The sequence below is a fragment of the Quercus robur genome, chromosome 11, assembly GCF_932294415.1.
Source record: "Quercus robur chromosome 11, dhQueRobu3.1, whole genome shotgun sequence".
Taxonomy (NCBI): Eukaryota; Viridiplantae; Streptophyta; class Magnoliopsida; order Fagales; family Fagaceae; genus Quercus; species Quercus robur.
The window spans coordinates 20,971,095-20,994,078 of NC_065544.1; the positions used below are offsets into that span (position 1 = coordinate 20,971,095).

Consider the following 22,984-nt stretch of genomic DNA (forward strand, 5'->3'; position numbering starts at 1 on the left):
ATTTGGCCAAGATGTAATTCGGGGGTGTATTTAGTGAAAACGAGTTATGTGAGCTGGAAAATAGTGAGGGGGCCTCGGCTTCTAATGTGGAAACATCCAGAATTTTTTGGGGGAGTATTTGGAAACTTGAGTTCCAAATAAGGTGAAAATTTTCCTGTGGTGTGCTTGTTCTGATGCCCTACCCACAAAAGTAAGTTTGCAGAAAAGAAAAGTGTTAGATAACTCGTTATGCAATGAATGTCATATAGCCCCTGGGGATTCTTTCCATGCCCTTTGGAGTTGTGAAGCCCTTAATTCTGTGTGGTTACCAAAATTTTCATGGCTCCAAAGTCGGTATCCTCAACTGAGATCAGTTTCTTACTAGGTGAGTGTTATCCGAAAGGAATCGGCTAGACTAGATGTGTTTGCAATGGTGGCTTGTTCTGTGTGGTTTCGGAGAAATAAATTAAGATGTAATGAGCAGAGTTTGCCCATCCATAATGTCTTTGAATCGGCTTCTACATTGCTGTCCAAGTTCAGTAGAAACTCCTTATTCGTGGTCCAAAACCGAAGCCAGTCCCTACTAGATGGAAGCCCCCAGCCCCAGGTGAGATGAAAGCAAACTTTGATGGTGCAGTTTTTGCTTAGGGAGTATTTGGAAACTTGAGTTCCAAATAAGGTGAAAATTTTCCTGTGGTGTGCTTGTTCTGATGCCCTACCCACAAAAGTAAGTTTGCAGAAAAGAAAAGTGTTAGATAACTCGTTATGCAATGAATGTCATATAGCCCCTGGGGATTCTTTCCATGCCCTTTGGAGTTGTGAAGCCCTTAATTCTGTGTGGTTACCAAAATTTTCATGGCTCCAAAGTCGGTATCCTCAACTGAGATCAGTTTTTTACTAGGTGAGTGTTATCCGAAAGGAATCGGCTAGACTAGATGTGTTTGCAATGGTGGCTTGTTCTGTGTGGTTTCGGAGAAATAAATTAAGATGTAATGAGCAGAGTTTGCCCATCCATAAGGTCTTTGAATCGGCTTCTACATTGCTGTCCAAGTTCAGTAGAAACTCCTTATTCGTGGTCCAAAACCGAAGCCAGTCCCTACTAGATGGAAGCCCCCAGCCCCAGGTGAGATGAAAGCAAACTTTGATGGTGCAGTTTTTGCTGATTCTGGAGAAGCAGGAGTCGGTATTGTTATCCAAAATGAAAATGGGGAAGTCATGGCAGCATTATCTGAGAAAATTGCCCTTCCTTCATCGGTGGAAATACTGGAAATGGTGGCAGCAAGAAGAGCTGCTGTGTTTGCAGTGGAGCTTGGTTTTCAACGTGTTATTTTTGAAGGCGATGCTGCAGGTGTGATAAAAGCTTTGTCTATGAGGGACTTAGCTCTTGCACTAGTTGGTCACTTAGTTAAAGATTTCATGTCTATAGCGGGTTCTTTTATAGCGGATTCTTTGAGTACCTTCTCTTTCTCCCATACTAAAAGGCAAGGTAACAATGTTGCATATGCCTTAATAAGGGGAGCTAGTTTTTCCTTTCCTTTACAAGTTTGGATGGAGGATGTTCCACCAAACATTTTAAATTATATTGTTGAAGATTTTCCAACTTAATAAATAAACCCACTGGGTGTTGATTCTCAAAAAGAAAATAAGCCAAAAAAAAACATGCAAATACAAAAATATTAGTTTGAAATCCAGAATATGTTGGGATCATGCCTAGCAGAGTAGCAGCATCAAGGGGTTATTTTATAATGGACCCAACGATTGGTAATGCTAAAACAGTGAAGATTATAGTGGAAATTTGGGGTGTTTTTTTCTTGGGGTTGAATTTCTTTTGGCCATTAACCCCTTAGGCCTTTACAAGGCTGGGATACTTGCCTTGATTGACTTTAATGCAGAATTTTGGCCATCTTTCACTGTTAACGACATAAAAGTTGATACTAGACTCCAATGGCTCTGAAACAACGCTCTCTCTCCAAAGAAGAGGAGGCAGAGCTTGCCCGAAGTAACAAAAAAGTAAAGGATTTTCATCACACTGAATTCAAGGAAGGCTCTTGTGAGGGCTCTCTACCCCGGGACAGTCAAGATGTTTGGAGTCGATCTAAAAGCTCCTTTAAGGATATGCTGATAGGGGAAATTCTAGGGGCTTACGCCCAAGCTTTTGAATTTCCCAACCTCATGGACTCGGATGTTGAATCGGATGATGAGGTCTCTACTGCTGAGCTCCGAGAGGGTCTTGTAGCTGTCAAGCTTTCTAGAGAAACTAAGCTCCGTATCAGAGAGCCTTGGTCGAAAGCTATCATTGTAAAGTTGGTGGGAAGAACCGTGGGCTTCAACTTCATGCAAAACAAGCTGAACCAACTTTGGAAACCCACAGGGAGGTTAGACTGTGTCGATTTAGGGAATGACTTTTTCTTAGCTCGTTTCTATTCTAAGGAGGATCTTGATGTTGTTCTGAAAAGAGGCCCATGGTTTGTCGGAGATCATTTTTTATCCATTAGACCATGGGAGCCTTTCTTTACGCCCGACTCAGCGAATGTTTCTATGGTTGCTGTTTGGATTAGACTGAATAGGCTTCCCATAGAATTCTACGAAGCAGAAGTTCTCAAGCAGCTTGGTGAGGCTATTGGAAAAGTTTTAAGGATTGACACCCACACGGCTACGGAGGCGCGGGGTAAATATGCCAGACTTTGTGTGCAAATCGACATCAACAAACCTCTGATTAACACCATTCTCATAGGGCGGTTTGAGCAGGCTGTGGTCTACGAAGGAATTCAAAAACTCTGCTTCTCTTGTGGACGTGTTGGTCATCGTAAAGAAGCTTGTCCTTACACAATTCGCAAGGAGGAGCAGCCGGAGGTTACGACGGAGAAACATCATGCAGGACAGGTGGAAAATTCACGAGATGTGCGTGAAGATGTGTTAGCTGGTGGCATGCAAGCCATGCCGAATGGTAGTGGAACGGATGAGACAAAGGACCAATATGGCCCTTGGATGGTAGTGGCCAGGAGGAGGCCTGGGCAGAAAGTGACAAAGAAAAGTACCTCAGCTGAAGGGACCACAAGATCAACGCAGAATGGTACCCCCCTCCCATGCGTAATGCTGTTGGGCGAGTTGCCACATCAAGCTTTGGGCCTTCATCAGGAGCTTTTGCAGTTTTTAGCTCCACTCGGCCCACTAATGCAGTTCAGGATGTTAATGACGCGGGCTTTGACAAGCTGTCCAACCCAAGACAAGGCTCACAAGCCCAGTTACGCCCAAAGACTAAGCCCAAGACCTCTGTGAAGAGTATGAAGTCAATGGCCAGGGGTTTGGGTATTTGTGGTACTCCATTTAGTGCCGCTGCTCTCCAAATTCAGCCAAATAAGTTTACTGCAGAACCTCCGTCTTCTTCCAATCATGGTCTTGAGGATCAGCACACCTTCAATTTCATGGCCCTTGCCAAACCCGAGATGGGTAATACGTCTAATGGGGAGGTCAGTCAAAGTCCCAGGGATCTTCGGGATGAAGGTGTGGAAGCTTCCAGAAGTTTGGATCGGTCCAATCGCCTACTGTCGAAGATGCAGAAGCTTATCCTCCCACGCATGAAGAAGAGCACCGAGCTAAGCCTCCTACCACTCACGGATCAAGATTGGGTTTTGGTTCCAAAGCCGTCGAGGATCGGACTACACTCAACAACTCGGGGGATGGAGATGGGTGTTTTCAAGTTCGTTCTGATAATCTGGCTGAGAATGGGTCAAACCGGCGTGACGTTGATGATGATAAAATGGAGTTTGAGGTGGAAAACGGGGATTAGGCCGTCGCTTGACACGTGTGCTCTACTCATCCATCAGTTAGTTATGAATATCATCGCTTGGAATTGTAGGGGCGCTCTGAAGCCCAATTTTCAGAGTCACATGCATGATTTAGTGAGGATTCATGATCCTGCGGTTTTTGTGGTCACAGAAACTAGAGTTGGTGGAGACCGCGCAAAGGAAATCACAGATAGACTTCCATTTGATGGCGCAATTCGTTCGAATGCTATTGGCTTCACTGGTGGAATCTAGCTTTTATGGAATTCAGACAGAGTGGAGATCAATGTTCTTGCCATCACTAAGCAAGAAATCCATGTAGACGTCAAGGTACGGTCCTCTGATTTTGCTTGGTTATTGTCTGCTATCTATGCTAGTCCTAGGAGTGCAGAGAGATATGTCTTGTGGGATAATCTAATAAAAGTTGCTGATTTACATAATAAGCCATGGATCATGGCAGGAGATTTCAATGAACCTCTTTTAGAGGAGGATAAGTTTGGGGGCAGAGGGGTTAACATTAACCGGTCTCTTCTATTTAAGGACTGTCTAGATAGGTGTAATATGCTTGATATGGGATTCTCTGGTCCAAGGTACACCTGGACCAATAAAAGGGATATCAACAACTTAATTCTTGAAAGAATTGATCGCTTCTTCGCAAACCCTGATTGGTGCTTATCGTACCCTGAGGCTAAAGTCTCTCATCTTCCTAGATGCCACTCGGACCATTGTCCTATCCTCATGGAAACTCAGCCTACAAGGTCTGTCTTACTCAATCGGCCTTTTAGATTCCAAAGCTTCTGGCTCTCTGATTTGTCTTTTCCTGGTATTGTTTCACATGCTTGGACCAACACTAGGAATCTAAAGGAATCCATCACCCGTTTTACTAACGAAGCAACCTCTTGGAATAAGAACCATTTTGGGAATATCCATAGCAAAAAGAGGAGAATCTTGGCGAGAATTTATGGTGTTCAACGCGCCATAGCTCTCAGCCCCAGTAATTCTCTAATCAACTTTGAGATCCAGCTTCATAGGGAGCTCGAAATTATTCTAGACCAAGAGAGAGACTTGTGGGCTCTTAAATCAAGGATTAATTGGATGATTCAAGGGGACCGAAATACTTCTTTCTATCATGTCTCAGCCTTAGCTAGAAGGAAAAGGAACCACATTGCCTCGATTAAAAATGAGGTGGGGGAGTGGATTACGGAGGCAGAGGCTGTCATGGACTATTTTAGAAATGGGTTTATTTCTCTGTATACTACCTCGCAGAGAATGGTCCATCGAAACCCTATTCTAAACCTCCAGTGGCAAGCCCAACTATCTGATGAGGATAAGAGAGGTTTAGGTTTGTCGGTCACCAAGGAGGAGATTAAGGATGCCCTCTGGTCCATGAAAGCTTACAAAGCTCCTGGCCCAGATGGGTTACATGCCGGGTTTTTTCAAAGATTCTGGCTTACTGTTGGAGATTCAGTAGTGGAGGAGGTCATGAAAGCTTTTGAGAATAAGAGAGTGCCTCAATACCTCAATGAAACCCATATTGTACTCATTCCTAAAATCCAAGGGCCTGAGGTCTTGGGAAATTATAGACCAATTAGTCTTTGTAACACCGTTTACAAGATTATCACTAAAGTCATTGTGGCTAGGTTAAGGCCACACCTAGAGAATCTGGTTTCTCCTTATCAAGCTGCTTTTGTCCCTGGTAGAAGAGGTGTGGATAACACTATCATAATTCAAGAGCTTATTCATTCCATTGGTAGAGTCAAGGGGAAGAAGGGGTATATGGCTATTAAAATCGACCTTGAAAAGGCGTATGACAAACTTAAGTGGGGGTTTATTAGGGACATGTTGACTAGATTTAACTTCCCTCCCAATCTCTCTGACCTCATCATGAGCTGCATCTCTTCTGTGTCCACTTATTGTTTAACGGAGGTAAACTTGAGTCCTTTTGTCCTTCAAGAGGCATTAGGCAAGGCGATCCTCTCTCCCCGTACTTATTTATTCTTTGCATGGAGTTTTTAGGAGCTCTAATTGAGGATAAATGCAATTCCAAGCTTTGGGTTCCAGTTAAGGCCTCTAGAAGTGGGCTAGCTTTTTCTCACCTCTTCTTCGCAGATAATCTTATCCTTTTTGCCAGGGCTGACCCAGAAAATTGTGCCACCATTAAGGGTGTGCTTGAAGATTTTTGTGCTAGTTCGGGTCAGACTATTAGTGCAGAAAAATCTCGGGTGTATTTTTCTCCCAATATTGATCCGGATCAAAGAGAGGTGCTTGCTGATCAGCTGGGTTTTCATGCAACCTCCAACCTAGGCAAATACCTAGGTTTTCCTCTAAAGCACCCAGGTTCTCGTAGGCAAGATTTTGGGTTTGTGCTTGATAGAGTGAAGAAGAAGCTTGCAGGATGGAAAGCAAATCTTCTCTCGATGGCGGGAAGACTTGTTCTAATCCAATCCTCCTCTTCCACTATTCCAGCTCATGTCATGCAAAATGTGCTCCTGCCTAATAAGATTCTTGAAGGGATAGATAGGGTTAATAGGAACTTCTTGTGGGGTTCCACGGAAAGCACAAGAAAGATGCACTGGGTAAATTGGCATAAGGTTACCAAGCCAAAGGAGTTTGGAGGGCTTGGTTTGTAATCAGCCAAAGGTAGAAACACAGCTCTTTTGGCTAAACTTAACTGGCGTTTTCATACGGAGAGTGACTCTCAATGGGCAAAGGTTCTTAGATTGAAATACTGCACTAGATTGAGAGTGGAGTCCAGGAAGGATTCGAGGCTGCCTTGTTCTCCCACATGGAGAAGTATGATAAAAGGAGAAGAAGTGTTCCAAAATGGAGTGAAGTGGATCCCTGGGCATGACAGTAGCCTAAATTTCTGGTCGGATCGTTGGTTAAACAGTGGCCCAATTAGACACCTCATTCATGGCCCCCTCCCCCGTGACATAGTGAATCTCAGAATCAAGGATGTGGCTGCCCCGTATGGCTGGGATTGGTCAGTAATCCCCTTTGATCTTCCTGATAACTTAAAAGCTGAGATTCAAGCTATACCAACTCCTATTCTCACTAGAGGAATTGATAAAATAGCCTAGAGTCCCTCACCAAAGGGCACTTTTGATTTAAAGAGTGCTTACTGCTTTGCAGTCGACCCCCTAAAGACTGAAAAGTTTGATGGAAAATGGATATGGAAGCTTAACACCCTCCCTAGAATCCAAATGTTTGTGTGGAAATGTATACATGGTAGCATCGGAGTAAAGGAGTGTCTTTTGGGTAGAGGGATTAATCTGGATCCTACATGCCCCTTGTGTCATTTGGAAGCTGAATCCATTTCTCATGCTCTCCGTGACTGCATCTGCATCAAACCTATATGGGCTCAGCTGCATCGACAAGCTCTCAACCCCTCCTTCTTCACTCAATCTACCAGGGAATGGCTTCTTTCTAACTGCCATGACAAGACCAGCTACATGGCAGACCTGCTACCTTGGAATTCCATTTTCCTATTTGCCATTTGGATTATCTGGAAGCAAAGGAACCTGTTGGTTTTCAAAAACAAAGGCATTAACCCAAACATTGTGTAGGAGATCATTATGCAGTCCAACGAATTTGTCCACTGTGCAGGAAGATGGAAGCATCGCAGACAAGGGGTTGTTAAAAAAATTTGCTGGGGGAAACCTGATATGGGGTGGCTGAAGCTCAACACGGATGGGGCTGCAAATGGTGTGCTGGGTTTAGCCGGGGGTGGAGGTGTTGTAAGGGATGAGAATGGCAACTGGGTTATCGGCTTCTCTAGGAGATTAGGGAAAGCTAGCAGTTTTTTGGCCGAGCTTTGGGCTCTTAGGGATGGCCTTCTCTTATGCCAACAACTAAATTCCCCCAAGATCATTGTGGAGTTGGATGCTAAATCTCTTGTAGATGCTTTTAACAATCCTAGTTATGCTAATACTGTCATCTCCCCTCTCTTTGAGGACTGCAGACAGTTGATGCTTCAATTACCCCACTGTCGGATCAAGCACATTTTTCGCGAAGCCAATGGGTGTGCAGATAGGCTAGCTAATATTGGCTGTGTGCAAGCTATGGACTTTACTGTGTATTCAAGTCCACCTGTGGACGTTTTATGTTTTGTTGAGGCTGATAGCCTCGGTATTTGTACAAGCAGGGTTTGTCCTGCAGGTTAGTTTTTCTTTAATGAAGTTTCCTTTCTACCAAAAAAAAAAAAAAAAAAAAAAGACATAAAAGTTGATAATTTCACCCAATTGTATCACAACTTAATATATTTCGACTTCTACCTTATACCCACATTGAAAAGGCACCTACTCTAGTGTCTTGATAACTCTGTGCTTCATTTATCATTTGTTTTCTTAATAATTTTTATTCCAGCAGAAAGTTAATAAATTTTGCTTCTGACTCAGTAAAGTCACCCCGTGCCGGCTGAATGCTGTATGTAATTGATGAGGTTGCTTAAGGCTCCAAGTAAAAAAAAAAAAAAAAAAAAAACCAAAATTTTAATCAATAAAGTTATTTATAACTAATAAATAAAATAATATTTTTTTATCAAATGAAAAACAAACAAAAAAATAGAGAGAAATGTTACGCCCACAACATTTTTCACAACACTTTTGCAATAAATCCTATGTAGCAGATTGTTATAGCCTATTATTAATGGCAAAAATAATAATTATAGTGGTGGGTTCAATTAGAAAACAAAAAGCAACTTACCACCTAACATTTGTTATGAAAAATATTGTGAATGTTGCACTTCTTCAAAAAAAAAAAAAAAGGAAAAAACACACAAAAATAAAAAATCACAACATTTTTCACAATAGTTAATTTAGCAAACTTTTACTAATTCTCATCTAGGTCCACTACTAAGATTATTTTTTTACTTATCACTATTAATTTATCACATCAACAAGTGTGAAAAGTTTTGTCAAATTTTTTGTGTCTATAAACTTTCTAAAATAAGAAAAAATTCTACGTGGTTCATGTTAATTAGTAATAATTTTGCATCAAAAACAAGATAATCAGGTTTCACCTTAGGCCCCCAAATGCATCAAGCTACCCCTAAAATCACCCAATTACATCACAACTTACTTAAGGTAAAAATATATATTTCGACTTTTACCTTACCCACATTGAAATGGCATCATGCTCTGGTATCTAAATAACTATGTGCTTCATTTAACATTTTTGTTTTCTTAATCCCAGCATATTGGGTTTCTCTAGAAAGTAATTAAATTTTGTTTCTAACACAAGAAAGTCTATAATTGAAAAGATAATTAATATGAAGGAAAATATTAAAATTGTTACAAATTTGACTATATAAAACTTATAAACTGATGTGATAATGAATGTGATTGATATGGATTTAACCACCTAATAAATGAATATTTGAATTTATTTTTAATGATTAGTGACACTAGATTATAAGCTTTGTATAGTAAATTCTATAGTATTCCCAAGCTCAGCATCACTCTTAATATGAATGTCGGGTCATTCCATTGCTCACAGCTTAAGAAAGTCAAATTTGAAAAATGGTCCCCGGCAATATTCTCCTAGAAATGTTTCAGACAAAGGATTACTAAAAAATCTTCCAAAGTTTCAATTCTTTGTGGATCAGGTCCAAAAGCACTTCAGATGGAATTCACCTCCAGTACAATTTGATGCTTTTCATATGGACATGTAGGAATTATTGGAAGACATTCCAAAATTTTTCTATGTTCCCAAAATCTGTGCATCAATCTAACGTAGAAATGGTAGAAAGAGTAGCAAATTTTACCTAAAATGGTGTGAAGCAAAAAGCATATGCAATATACTTGATTCCCTTAGTCTTTTTTTAAATAATACTAATAACCAAAGGAATCATGTGGTAATTTTGTAACATTATGTAATTGCATGTTTCTCATCACTCAAATTCTTTCTGTACTGAAATTTTTCTAACACCATAAAATGCTAAGATTTATATGAAGGGATTGAGATCAAGTGAGCATTACACCTAATGTAATAGCTCTCAATGGTTGAGATAGAGAATCGAAAAAAGTAACTTTCAATCTCAAATGAAATATGAAATAAAAGAGATGTTTTAAGAGTGTGAGATACGCAGACGAGGTTAGGCCCGATCGATTCCATCTCTTGAGCTCCCAGGAAAATCCTCCTTCCCTTCAAACTCCATATCTCTTTTGACTCTATATGTGGGCACTTGATATCTATGATATGGTTACATTGAATAAATAAAGTGAAAAAACATTTAAAAAGTGAAAGTGGTAAAAAAATTTTGTCAGCGGAGAGGGGGCAATTGCACAAAGTGTTTAGGGCATTGCACGTAATCCTAATCTGATACGAAGCTTCAAAACCATGCAGGGAAAAAGGTTTGTAGGTTGACAAAATGTTTCTAGTAATGATATATGTTTTGCATTAATGTGTTTGTTGTGACCTTTTTTTTTTTTTTTTTTTTTTTTTGATGGGATTGTTGTGACCTTTTTGTCGTAGAGAAAATAGGCAATTTAGAAGGTATTTCCTAGGTTAGGATGATGAGAATAAAATCAGGTCATTCTTCTAGCAAAACCCCACGACGATCTTCCTTAATAGCATATTGACCAATGTTATAGCAGCCTTGTCACACAGCTTCAGGCACGACTGACACTTCCACTCTTTAACAAGTAACAATCCATCAATACTTCAGCACGATGCCCCATTGCCAAACCCAAAGATCTTCGCCATTGTAGTTCGTTTCAGAACCAGCCTGCACTCCCTTCTTAAACATCTTGTAGGCCAATCGCAGACAAGAATTGCACTACACGTTGGGCCACTACAATCTCAAACTCAACACCTATTTCCCACCATTGCTGCTATAATCTCGACTCTTAGGCCCACCCTGACCTGGAAAAAAAAATAATTTATACATAACATACTTAAAATTTTATGAATTTTCTACCCTTGAAAAAAATAATAAAACCAAATCAAATTTGACCACCCTAAAGCCTAAACATTATTAGGCCCAACCAGATATCAAGAAAGAAAAACCTTTAGACAAATATTTTGCTGGCTTCTTCTTCAGACCTTCATCGTCGCCTTCTTGCTCAATATCTCTTTCTCGGTTCTTTCTTCTTTTTCAATATTTTTGGATCCGAGAGTTGGCTTAATCCTAGGCGGACATTGATTCAATTGTTTTTCTCAATATGCAAGATATATCCCTCTGGAAATCTTCCAGTCGCAACTTACCAGTAGTCTCTGCATGAACAAGAGCCATCTTTGAAAGAGTGGAAGCGACTTCTATCTCTCACCAAAATTTCCAATCTATAGACTCTAGAGATCAGCTTCATCACTGTATGGCAGTCCCTGCATACCCTCAAATTCTTCACTATTCTTATAACCCTTCCCTCACATAATCTTGCCATACCAAAAGCTAAAGCAAGCTTCTCACTATGCCTAGACACTGAATCTTCCTTTTCTTCCTCTTCTATGTCATGCAAAACACTCCCAACCTCTGGAACGTAACCTCCTTCAATCCTAAGCTTTGAGGTTATCTCCCTTAATTTTTCATAGGCCTCTTCCGTAATCTTGTCCAGTTTTCCACCCGCCACAAAAGTATACATGATCTTGTCAACTTCAATCATGCTCCAACCAGGAGTTTTCTTGATCTTCTGGTCAGTCATTGATCTTCTTACTGTGGCAACATCTTTCCATTTCCCCGCTATGGCATAAATATTTGACAAAAGAACATGGTCGCCAGAATCGCTGGGTTCAAGTTCAGAAAGCCTTTCCTTCACTTGCTCTCCCAACTTGACATTACCATGAATGCTACAAGCCCCAAGAAGAGTCCGCCAAATAATAGCAGTTGGTGAAATTGGCATTTGACAAACAAAATCATAGGCCTTCTGCAACTTACCGGCTCGACCATATAGATCAACCATACAACCATAATGCTCAATCACTGGTTCTATGCCATATACATCTTTCATCTTAGAAAAATATTTACAGCCTTGTTCAATTAGACCAGCATGACTGCAAGCATATAATATAGAAATAAAGGTGACCCCATCAGGCCTAATTCCAGATGCTTCCATATCATGGAAAAGCTGTATTGCTTCTTCTCCATTACCATGCATTGCAAGTCCTGCTATCATTGTTGTCCAAGAAACAATGCTTTTATTTTCCGGCATTCGCTCAAAGACCAATCGAGCCATGCCCACGTTCCCACACTTACAATATGTGTCCATGAGTGCATTATTCACTGAAATCATCCAAAGAAATCCAGCTTTCTCCAGGAACCCTTGTAAAATCTTTCCAAACTCAAACGCCCCAGCCTGAGCACAAGCCGATAGAACCCCTGTCAAGCTCACCTCATTTGGTCTCATTCCCACCCATAACAATTTCCTGAAAAACCCAAATGCCTCATCAAAACAACCATTTTGAGCAAACCCAGCAATCATACTACTCCAAGAAACATCATCTTTCACAGGCATCTCTAAGAACACCTCCTTAGCCAGCTCAAGCTCACCTGCTTTAATGTACCCAGCAAGCATGACATTCCACGACGTCAAATTCCTAATCGGCATCCTATCAAACATTTCCTCTGAACCCTTTACATCCCCACATCTAAAACACGCAGTAAGCACCGCATTCCAAGCCACAACATTTGGTTCAGACATTTCCTCAAACACCGTCCGTGCAGAACTCACACACCCACATTCTGCATACATACTCACAAGAGTCGTCGCAACAAAAAGATGGGTATTTAGGCCATGCCTCATAGCATCACAATGCAACTGAACCCCACCTCTCAAACACCCACAATTGGCCGCCCCTTTAAGCACAAACGCAAAAGAGAAGCTATCCAAAACACATGCTCTTCTACGCATTTCGACGAATGCAACAAGAGAATTCCGTGGGTTATCGGATTCAGCGAAGCCTCTGATGATAGTGTTGTACATGAAAACATCTGGGTCTGGGAAGTGATGGAAGAGACGGCGAGCGTAGTCAAGTGCATCGGATATTGAAACAGCACAATTGAGGAGGAGCTTCCCGGCTACTACGCGATCGGTGTCGAGGCCTGTCTTGCACGTAATGGCGTGGACTTGCTTCACGGTTTTGAGAGTCTTGCACTTGTGTAACAGAGAAAGGCAGAGCTGCTCTGTGACTGAGACTGTGGCTGTGCTCTTCTTCATTTTGCTTCATTTTGTTTTATTTTATTCATGTCTATATCTGGCTATCTATTTATCCATCTATATCTGGGTAGGGGTTACACCGGTTTGAACCAGATTTCTTTTTATTCTAAAATACCCCTACACCTGGACAAATTTGGAGGACAATCCAGTAAAATTGCATTTCTAACTTCTAAATAGCCCACTACAAAATAACTTCACATCCTCTAATCCACTAAACTTTTTTTTTTTTAGAAGCCACTACTCCACTAAACCTAAACAATAGGGATAGACTTGTAAAATTAGTAATTTAAAAATTCTTAAATTTTTGCTAAATTTAAATAAAAAAACAGTTTTTCCTCCCCCCTCTGCATTTTTCTCTAACGGTAGTTGTTAATAATTATTACAACTTTGTCTTAAATTTTTTTTCTTAAAAAAGCTTTTTTTTTTCCAACGTACTCTTTTTTTTTTTTTTTTTACCTAATTGCCAAAATGAAATGGCCTCAAGTTTTTATAACAAACTCAATCCCTTCCTATCAAAAAAGAACTCAATCCCTTTTTTGTCTTTAGTGCATGTTTAAGATTTTCACCGCAAACAAACTCAATCCTTGTTTTGTTTTCAATGCATTTTTAAGATTTCACAACAACAAACTCAATCCCTTTTTTGTTTTCAGTGCATTTTCCCTCTCTCTCATGTTATCCATATTCCTTAAAACTAGGCACTTTCTGATCTCTTTTAAATTCCTCATGTTTAAATTTATTATTTGAAGTGGTTGTTTCATTTTACAATTTCTCTCTCCTATTTTCTAGCGGCAAAGGAATCCAATATTGCCTCTTCTCTTATCTTCTTCCCCTAAAAAAATATATTTTTTCAGTTGTTTTACTGTTACAAAAAGGCTAACATTACTTCACCACAAAAAAAAAAAAAAAGGCTAACATTACAATTTTGGTTACACAAACGGTTTCCAAATACACACAGCCAATGGTGAATCCTTTTCTACTATGTCTCCCATTGTTTAGGTTTTTTCGTTTTTTATTTTTATTTTTTACTTACAACTTTGAAAACACAAGCTTTCTGAAACAGGAATTGACGAAGTTGATCAGGATTTCATACCAGTGTACCAAGCTCTAGTGTCTTTGTTGGCTCCATTGACGCCTCAGTAGCCAACAGCTCTAGAGGAAAGAAGTCCAAGCGAGGCACTGCCATGGTCATGAAAATTCACAACACCTTTGTTTCCCCCTTCAATAGTATGTTCAATTTGAAAATTTTAAAAATTTAAAAGCTTTATTATACCGTTGTTGAAGAAAAAGAAAAAGAAAAAAAAAAAAAAAAAACAAAACCCTTTCTTTCACATTTCACAGTATAAAGTAGAGAAGAATCCTTCCCATCAAAAATTGAAATTTCAAGCATAAAATAGTTTACACTTTATGTCCACCCTTTTAATACTTATCTTTTGTGTAGTTTGTCCATTAACCTCTTCAAATCTAAACGAGTCATCTTAAAATTCAATGTTTAAAGTGTGTGTCATTTATTCATGATTTAGCCAAAAAGAATGTGGGACTTAACTTTAAAAGATGATTCTCAACCAAAAAAAAAAAAAAAAAACCTTTAAAGGATTTGTTTAAATATTGTGCAATTAAGGTCATCGTCTTATTGTAGGTGCAGATTTAACAGTAACAGTATTGTATTGTATGGTACTCCTTTATTGTTTTTTCGTTTTGTTTTTTGTACTATAATCCGTAAGTATTAGGGGCACAACCAATTATACAAAACCCAATAGATTTTATTAATCATTTAGTTTGGTGTATAATTGACTTACTGAAGTGGTTGCAGACATTATTTTGATGTTAAATTTGGATATGAATTAGGAAGAAAGGGCCATTAGGTGCCTTTCAAAAGAGAATGATACTTTTTTAAAACTATTTTGTGAAAAAATTTATTCTTAATCGAAGCTTCAAAGTATAAGAAAGGCAAATATTTTGATGTTTCATTTTAATGTAGAAGTAACAGAGGCGGCTGCAATATTTTCATGAGATGTCAAAGAAATGAAAAGTACAAAGGAAGACTACTACTTTATTGTTATTTTTTAGGGTTCTATCTACCTGGCTTTTTGACATGAGAAGGAATGGTATTATATTCATGAGCAAAGAGGTAGCCAATCTGACTCCATGCAAAGCATACAAGACCAAGATGGACACACACAAGGTGGCGGTGAAACACTTTGAAAAATATAGAAGAATAATGTATCAAGCTTTTTTGTATCCCTTCTTATCTAATAGGGGAACAAAGGGATCGAATTGGCAAAACAAGCATCTTTGTTTGTATGTTACTTATTTGGACTTAGGTTCCATGTCAAGCAGTATTTTGTATGCTAATGTTTGATGTATTTCCCTTGATGTTAAAAAAATTGCTAGGGTTTTTAAATGTACTGTAGTCAAAATGTTTAAATTGAAACCTAAATTAATCTTGATGTTGCTTTTTAATTGGATGAGAGGAATAAGGAGTTTTTTTTTTTTTTTTCCTTTTTGGATGGTTTAATTTTGTATAATTTTAAAAATACATTTATTTAATTGAAAGAGTGATTTAATAATAAGACAAACCCAAAGGATAATAGACTAACTTTTCGGGATAAAAACTTACACCCTTAAATATATCTTATATTTGATAGTTTAAAATGTTACTTCATTTTAAATTTTAAAATTTTAAAAATTGGTAAAATTTAATCTGATCCAAAATAATTTACCAAAAGACAAAAAGACTCCTAACAAACCATGTCTTTTGAATTTGCATCAAGTGTTATGTGTCCTCAATTATTAAATTTGCATCAACTTTTTTTTTTTTTTTTTTTGAGGGTGGTGAGTCCTTTAACTTTGGTTTCCTATTTTTTTGTAACCTCAAGCAAAAAAAAAAAAAAAAAAAAATTCCTATATTTTAGGTATTTTAATAATATGCTAGCATTGTTTTACGTTTAATTTTTTTTTTTTTTAAATTGTTTTAAGTATTTTTATTCCAAAAATTTTGCCTATTTAGATACTAAAGCAAGAATGATACTGGAGAACTTATCTTTAAAGATAAATTTTAAATTGTGCTGAAAAATAATAGACTAACTTTTAGGGGTAAAAACTTACACCCTTAAATATATCTTATATTTGATAGTTTAAGATGTTACTTCATTTAAAATTTTAAAAATTGGTAAAATTTAATCTGATCCAAAATAACTTACCAAAAGATAAAAAGACTCCAAACAAACCATACCTTTTGAATTTGCATCAAGTGTTACGTGTTCTCAGTTAATAAATTTGCATCAATGTTGTTGTTGTTGCTGTTGTTGTTGGTTTTTTTTTTTTTTTTTTTTTTTTTTTTTTTTTTTTTTTTTTTTTTTTTGGAGGGTGGTGAGTCCTTCAACATTGGTTTCCTATTTTTTTTACAACTTCAAGCAACCAAAAAAAAATCCCGATGTTTTAGGTATTTTAATAATATGCCAGCACTGTTTTACATTTATTTTTTTTTTTAAATGTTTTAAGTATTTTTATTCCTAAAAGTTTGCCTATTATTTAGATACTAGTCTCTGAGCACGCACTCATGCGCGTACTCAAAGGCTTTTCTATTTTTTGGGTAAGGGTTAATTTAGAGCATCACGCGCGTGCTCAAAGACTCTTTCATTTTTTGGATAAGGGTTAATTTAGAGCATTTATTATACTTTGGGATACAACATTTTCCAATCACAAAAAAAAATCTAGGGATGTGATAAGTATTATGTGTGATGAAATAATTTTTAATATTGAGGTCCTGTGACTTTGAATTCATTCAATTTTGAAAGTGAAAGTTATGTTCTAGATTTCATCCAGTAAGTCTTAAGGACACAATAATTTTTGCAATTTTTTCACAGGCTCTTGAGGTGACATGTTGTGATTGGTGTTAATGAAAGCAATGTTGCTAGGGACCCGTGTGAAAATGAAGTTATGTCTGATCACAATTTGCACGCCAATAGTTGTAAAAAAGATTTTGAAATTTGTTGTGTGCCTCATTGCTGAATTTCATCACCGCAATCTTTATTTTCTTATGTTGTTTGATCTTTTGTTTCTTTTGAATAGCATGAGATAGAATTTGGCATTCTTTGATGAAGACTTGTGTTTAAGGAATTGTTTCATGGTATCTTTGTTTTTTTGGGCAGCTTTATGACTACCAGAATAACATGGGGCTTCTCTTGATTGAGAAGAAAGAGTGGACTTCCGAGTACAAAGAACTGACACAAGCGCTAGTGGAAACTCAGGAGATCCTCAAACGTGAACAGCCAGCACATTTAATTGCATTTTCTGAAGTTGAAAAGAGAGAGGAGAATTTGAGAAGAGCATTGAGCGCTGAGAAGAAGTGTGTGATTGATGTATGCTACATTGCTGCTACTTTCTATCTTTCCTTAAGTCGTCTTAAAGTTGTCCCACCACCCTGGTCTTTTATGATTGTGTACCTTCCTATTTATGATCTTGATATGCACAAGTGTGCTTGAGTACCAAGGCTATATAATCTGCATAATGTGTGCATTGATATGTGATTCACATGTATATTGATATGTCTTTGTATTTTTTTAGATAGGTTTGCTGTTTTTGTTGAAATATCATCTTCATCTTTTTAGAAGATTGGCTATGCAAATTTTTAATTTTCTTTTGCAAATGTTTAGAAGAATTGTGCTGTGAATATTACGGGATTTTTTATATTTTATTGTTGGATGCATAAAATTTATACATGCCATCTTCATAAGTCTCTAAAACAGATATGTTTTACATTCTTTGATTCTCATGGCAGACTAAATTTGTTTACACAGGTCAACAAGCTAGTACTGCATATTTTGCAAATAATGTGGTTGCCACTGCAAACAACTTGGAAGAAAGTGTGAGCCTTACTTGAATAGAATATCAGCAGTTTCTTGGTTTGCTAAACTCTTTTTCCCACTTTGGCAGACAAGCACCTCCAAAGTGGTTTCAGATTCTCCCCAAGTTGCCAACATTATCACTCTATCATCAACAGGCTTTCAAGGGCGTGAAATGTCAGGTATCTGCTCTTCTTTTCAGTTTTAAAAAAATTACCTATTCACTCCTTAGAATATTCAGTTTTTGTATCCCACACTAATACTTCTCACATTGCCTCCACTAATTGGATTCTAGATAGTGGGGCAACTAATCAAATGATTCATTCTTTACATTTCTTTACCTCTATTACTTCAGTTGTGCAAATTTCTATTAAATTACTTAATGGTGACGTGGCTAGAGTCACACACATAGGGACAGTCCAGCTATCTTCTACCTTGATCCTAGAGAATGTGCTTTGTATTCCCACTTTCTCTTTTAATCTGATCTCTATAAGTAAGCTAACCCAAAGTCCTTCTGTGTTGTATCTTTCTTTCCAATTACTGTTTTATCCAGAACTTACAGCTTTGGAGGATGTATAGGTTGGGTAGAAATTAAGGAGGTCTTTATACTTTGCAAGATACATCTTCAATGATTTTGCCAGAGTCTGTTTCTGTTGTTCTTTCCAAACTTGCTACTTGTTCACATGAATTTTCTATCAATTCTTGTAATAATACTTTTGATGCTGATGAATCTAATTGTGGCATTGCAAATTAGGCTATGCATCTTCACAAAGGTTAGCTTTGTTGAAATCCATTGTACCTGAGGTTTCTTGTTTCAATGATAATAAAAACCTTTCTACTTGTTCTGTATGCCCTCTTGCTAAACAAAAAAGACTACCATTCACTTCATCTACTCATGTTTCTGTTCCCAATTTTGATCTGATTCATGTTGATATTTGGGGTCCATATTCCACTCCTTCTCTAAATGGCTCTAGATATTTTCTTACCATAGTGGATGACCATAGTAGATGTACTGACACAATTCTGATAATCAATTTTTAATTCAATCCTTTTTTAATATGGTTGTTACTCAATTTCAAACAACCATCAAAGTAATTAGATCTGACAATGAACCTAAATTTGCTTTGGACCTTTCTATGTTTCCAAAGGAGCTGTTCATCAACTATCTTGTGTGGAAACCCCACAATGAAATTGAATAGTTGAAAGAAAACGTCAACATCTCCTTAGTGTAGCTAGAGCACTTAGGTTTCAGGCCAACTTACCGTTGAAAGTTTGGGGTGATTGCATCCTAACGCTAACAACTACTTATCTTATAAATAGAATCCCTAGTCCTTTACTGCATAACCTTAGTCCATTTTAGAAACTATTAGGTCATCCACCTTCCTATTCCCACCTTAAAGTATTTGGATGTCTATGCTATGCCTCTACCTTCAAATATAGATCCAAATTTGACCCTAGAGCTCAGGCATGTATCTTTCTTGGTTATCCTTTTGGTACCAAGGGATAGAAATTGTATGATTTGGTTACTAAAACTTGTTTTTTATCCAGAGACGTAGTTTTTCAAGAAAATGTTTTTCCTTTTAAATAGTTGTTATCCAAATCAGGTTCACAGCCTATTTCTTCTTCCTCTCCTCACTTCATTTTCCCTCCTCAGTAAATTACTCCAGATACTTCTCCATTACCTTCTGCAAAATTTTCTCCTTCTCTGGATTTTGCTAATATTATAGTCCCCCTGATGAATTCCCCAATCTCATCCAACTTGACCTCATTCATCCTCAACCTACTCCACCATTAGTTCCTCCACTTGAACCTCAACCAGATTCAATACCGCTTAGAAATTCAACTATGGTGCATAAACCTCCTTCTTATCTTCAGCATTACCATTGTAGTGAGAGAAGCTAAAGCCAAAACTGAAGTTGGTGCAGAAGCCTCCTTATCTTCAGCATTACCATTGTAATTTGGCTTCTACACCAACTTCAGTTGTGGCTTTAGCTTCTCTCACCCACCCAAATGAATCCATAGCCTTGTACTTTGATTTTTCTATATGAGGTTTCACAAAGTGACTTTTGCAAGAGGCAAAGGTTGTCATTCAAGCTTTTGTGAGGAGAATTCAACGTTGATTCTCAGTCTTCTTGATGAGAAATCTATTCAAATTCTTACTAGACATCCTACGATTAATTATTTGAAGCTAAAGTTGGTGTCTCAGGCCTGAAAGTCTGCCATTCTGAGCTTTGAACTTTTCAATTTGAGAAAAGAACAAGGAATGGCTAAAAGACTATCACAAAAGGTGGGGCAAGGCTCAAAGCATCAAACCTATGCCTTTCTATAAGTATATTCTCTTACTCTTATACATGTTTGATGTACCTCGACTCAAGTCACTTATGTAGAATGAATTAAAGTTCCCAAGGTTTAACAAACTCAAAAATCATCATAATTTTAATACAAATCCCAAAAGTACTTATGGATGATTATCTAAAATTAACTTTTAACTTTTTAAAAATGCATTCTAAAATTCATAGCAGTTTCTAAGAATGTGTCTGCAATCCTATTTCTCAACTACACTATTTTTTAATCCACCAACAGAATCAGTGGCTGCAAGCAACACACAAAGGTACGAGATTCCAAAGTCCAATTGAATTTGAAACTGGAAAAAAAAAATAGACACCTAAAGTAACCTAATTAATCATCTCCCACTCTTTCCCTACGTTTTCCAGCAACGAAACAGACTGTAACAATTATTGAGAAGATTAGCTATCAAAATTCAACAATTTTACAAAACCTTAATTTCAGCCCCAAAACCGGAATTAAATTAAATTCAAATAAATTGAAGGGAAAAAAAAAATACCTCTACTCTAAAGGAATTTCAATGGCATCATCCGTCATAAAACTCTTCATCCAAATCATTACCTGATCAGAAATAGCAATTAAATACACAAAAAGAATGGAGAGTAAAACGGAAAAAGAAAAAAAATGAAAACCTACGTACCATGGTTGCTGATAGTGGTGGATGAAGAAGCTTTTGCACTATGGATTTCCCGGTGCATTTCAAGCTCGCGCGCTTCCGTTTGAAGACGGTGCCACAAACTTTACAAAGTCTACTATCATCACGATGCGTATTCCGGTTATGTGTACTCATCTCACTAACAGTCTGGAAATCCTTCGCACATCAGAAGCAATGGATCATCTTTTGGAGTCAGGATTTCTTGCACTCCTCCTTTCTCTCCTTGAAATGCTTTCCCGCCATGAATAGAGCACAAAGATACGACAAAGCACAGAGAGACGTATCGGAGAAGACAGAGCACAGAGATACGAATCGGAGAAGACGGAGCACAGAGAGTGTGTCAAAGAAGACTGGAGAGAGAAGAGAGCTAGAGATAACAAATGAGAGCCCAATCTTTAGAAATTGAGCGGGAAAGCTTTAGTACGTCTTTGAAATAGATCAAAACTACATTGTGTCTTTTTTTTTCTTTCTCTTTTTTCTTTTTTTTTTTTCTAAATTATCTATACTATTATTTAAAGGTTTAAAGGGTTGTTCATGTTTGGACCGAATTTTTTTTTAGTTCCAAAATACCCCTATTCCCTAGGTTTAAGTAGAGACAAAGTCACAAAACTAAAGGATAGTCCGTTAAAAATACACTTCTAATTTTTACTAAAACATTAACTATAAAATAGGACCACAATTAATTTTTTTTTTTTTACAATTTCAAGCAAAATAAATCCTAAATTTTAGGATTTTAGAATCTTCTACTAATAGCCTACTTACCAACATGGTTTTACATTTAAAAAAAAAAAAAACATTTTAGGTATTTTTATTCCTAAAAGTTTGCCTATTATTTAGAAGCAGTTTCCTCCACAATTTTATAATTTTATCTTTAAAGATAACTTCCCCAGTATCATTTTTCTCTTTCAAAATTTACGTATATAGCAATTGCTTACAAAGTCATCATATGAAAGGTTGGGCTTTTTTTTTCCTTCTCATTTTACTTTGTATTTTGCAATTATATTCTAACACAATTGATTCTCTATTTTCTATATAGTGATGAGATGGTGAAGTTGAAGTAAATGCAAAGGAATTTAAGAAACTTTAAGAGCCAGAAAATTCATTGATTGAATCCTCACACGAGCAGTTGGTACATTTTTTGTTCTTTCTCATTTAACTTTGCATTTTGCAACTATTTTCTAACAAAGTTGATTCTCTATTTTCCGTATAGGGAAGAAAGGGTGGAGTTGGAAGTAAATGCAAAGGAATTTAAGACCCAAACAATTCATTGAAGGTATGTTCTTAAATTCTTAGTAGAAAATTTCATTAAAATTTTGCATAAAAATTTTGCATTCTAATTATAGGCTTATCTCTTTTATGTTCAACGGGAACCCAAGTAGTCAAGTACTAAACTAATGCAACCTGGATGTAACAACAATAAAAAAAGAGTTTGTTATTTGGCAAAGGTGAATTATTTGTTGATATTAGTTCACTTGACACAAACGTGCCATCCGAGAAAGTGCCAGAGTTTTCAATGGCAGTTGGGCAAGAAAAAAGAGTCTTGAAATGAAAAGAACCTGATGAAATCTGAAAGGAATTGGCATACCCTTTATTTGTAAAATGCACAAGAAGAACCAAGAAACATGTACCAAGAATGAGAATGGGAGTTAAAGTTTGTTGTTTGTGAATAAAGGATTCAATAATGTCAATGGAGTTATAAAGCTTGGATTTGGATTTGGAGTTTTGAGGAAACTATAGATTGTGGTTGATGCAACTAGGATGAGTACCTCTCTTTTAATTTATTCTGAACAGAGAACCAAAGAACTGCCCAAAGTATCGATAATGGAACGTACTTCAATAGCAAATGGAGTATCATTGGCAATATATTCATTTATAGAGAGACACGTATGAAAGAAAGTTTTGGAGTAGGATTCTCACACTTCTTAGGATAAACTCCATCGATGATAGAGTTCTAACTCTATTCAAAATGGTGGATTTTGTTGTATTATCAATAATTTAAATAAATATAGAAATGGTTGCAGTAAAAAAAAAAAAATGTTGATATATTCATTTTAAAATGGATGATGATATGATTGTAAAAAGCTAATAATGATTTTAATCCAAATTTATTTAGGTACTTAAAAATTTAGTTAAATATCGTATTCCTCTTGAGGAATCTCATCTAAATCATTAGATAACAATTTAGATTAATGTAGTGTTTACACTAAAAGATTAAATTATCAT

The 22,984-nt window shown here is 37.1% G+C and overlaps 1 protein-coding gene across 2 annotated transcripts; it reads right to left on the minus strand.

Annotated features, from left to right (window-relative positions):
• Positions 1-9,792: 9,792 nt before the first annotated feature.
• On the minus strand, positions 9,793-12,948 carry LOC126706628 (pentatricopeptide repeat-containing protein At1g74630). 2 transcript variants are annotated; one of them, XM_050406164.1, is made up of 3 exons: positions 10,809-12,948; positions 10,226-10,628; positions 9,793-10,182 (listed from the first exon to the last, which is right to left on the minus strand). In XM_050406164.1, the coding sequence occupies exon 1, from the start codon at positions 12,914-12,916 to the stop codon at positions 10,967-10,969; it is 1,950 nt and encodes a 649-aa protein (XP_050262121.1). In that variant the 5' UTR covers positions 12,917-12,948; the 3' UTR covers positions 9,793-10,182; positions 10,226-10,628; positions 10,809-10,966. The 2 variants fall into 2 exon arrangements, with proteins under 2 accessions (XP_050262121.1, XP_050262120.1); XM_050406163.1 differs by having other exon boundaries at positions 10,773-12,948.
• Positions 12,949-22,984: the final 10,036 nt, after the last annotated feature.

Excerpts from the sequence above, each read along its gene's own strand:
- LOC126706628 (XM_050406164.1), bottom strand. The coding sequence starts at position 12,916 with ATGAAGAAGAGCACAGCCACAGTCTCAGTCACAGAGCAGCTCTGCCTT.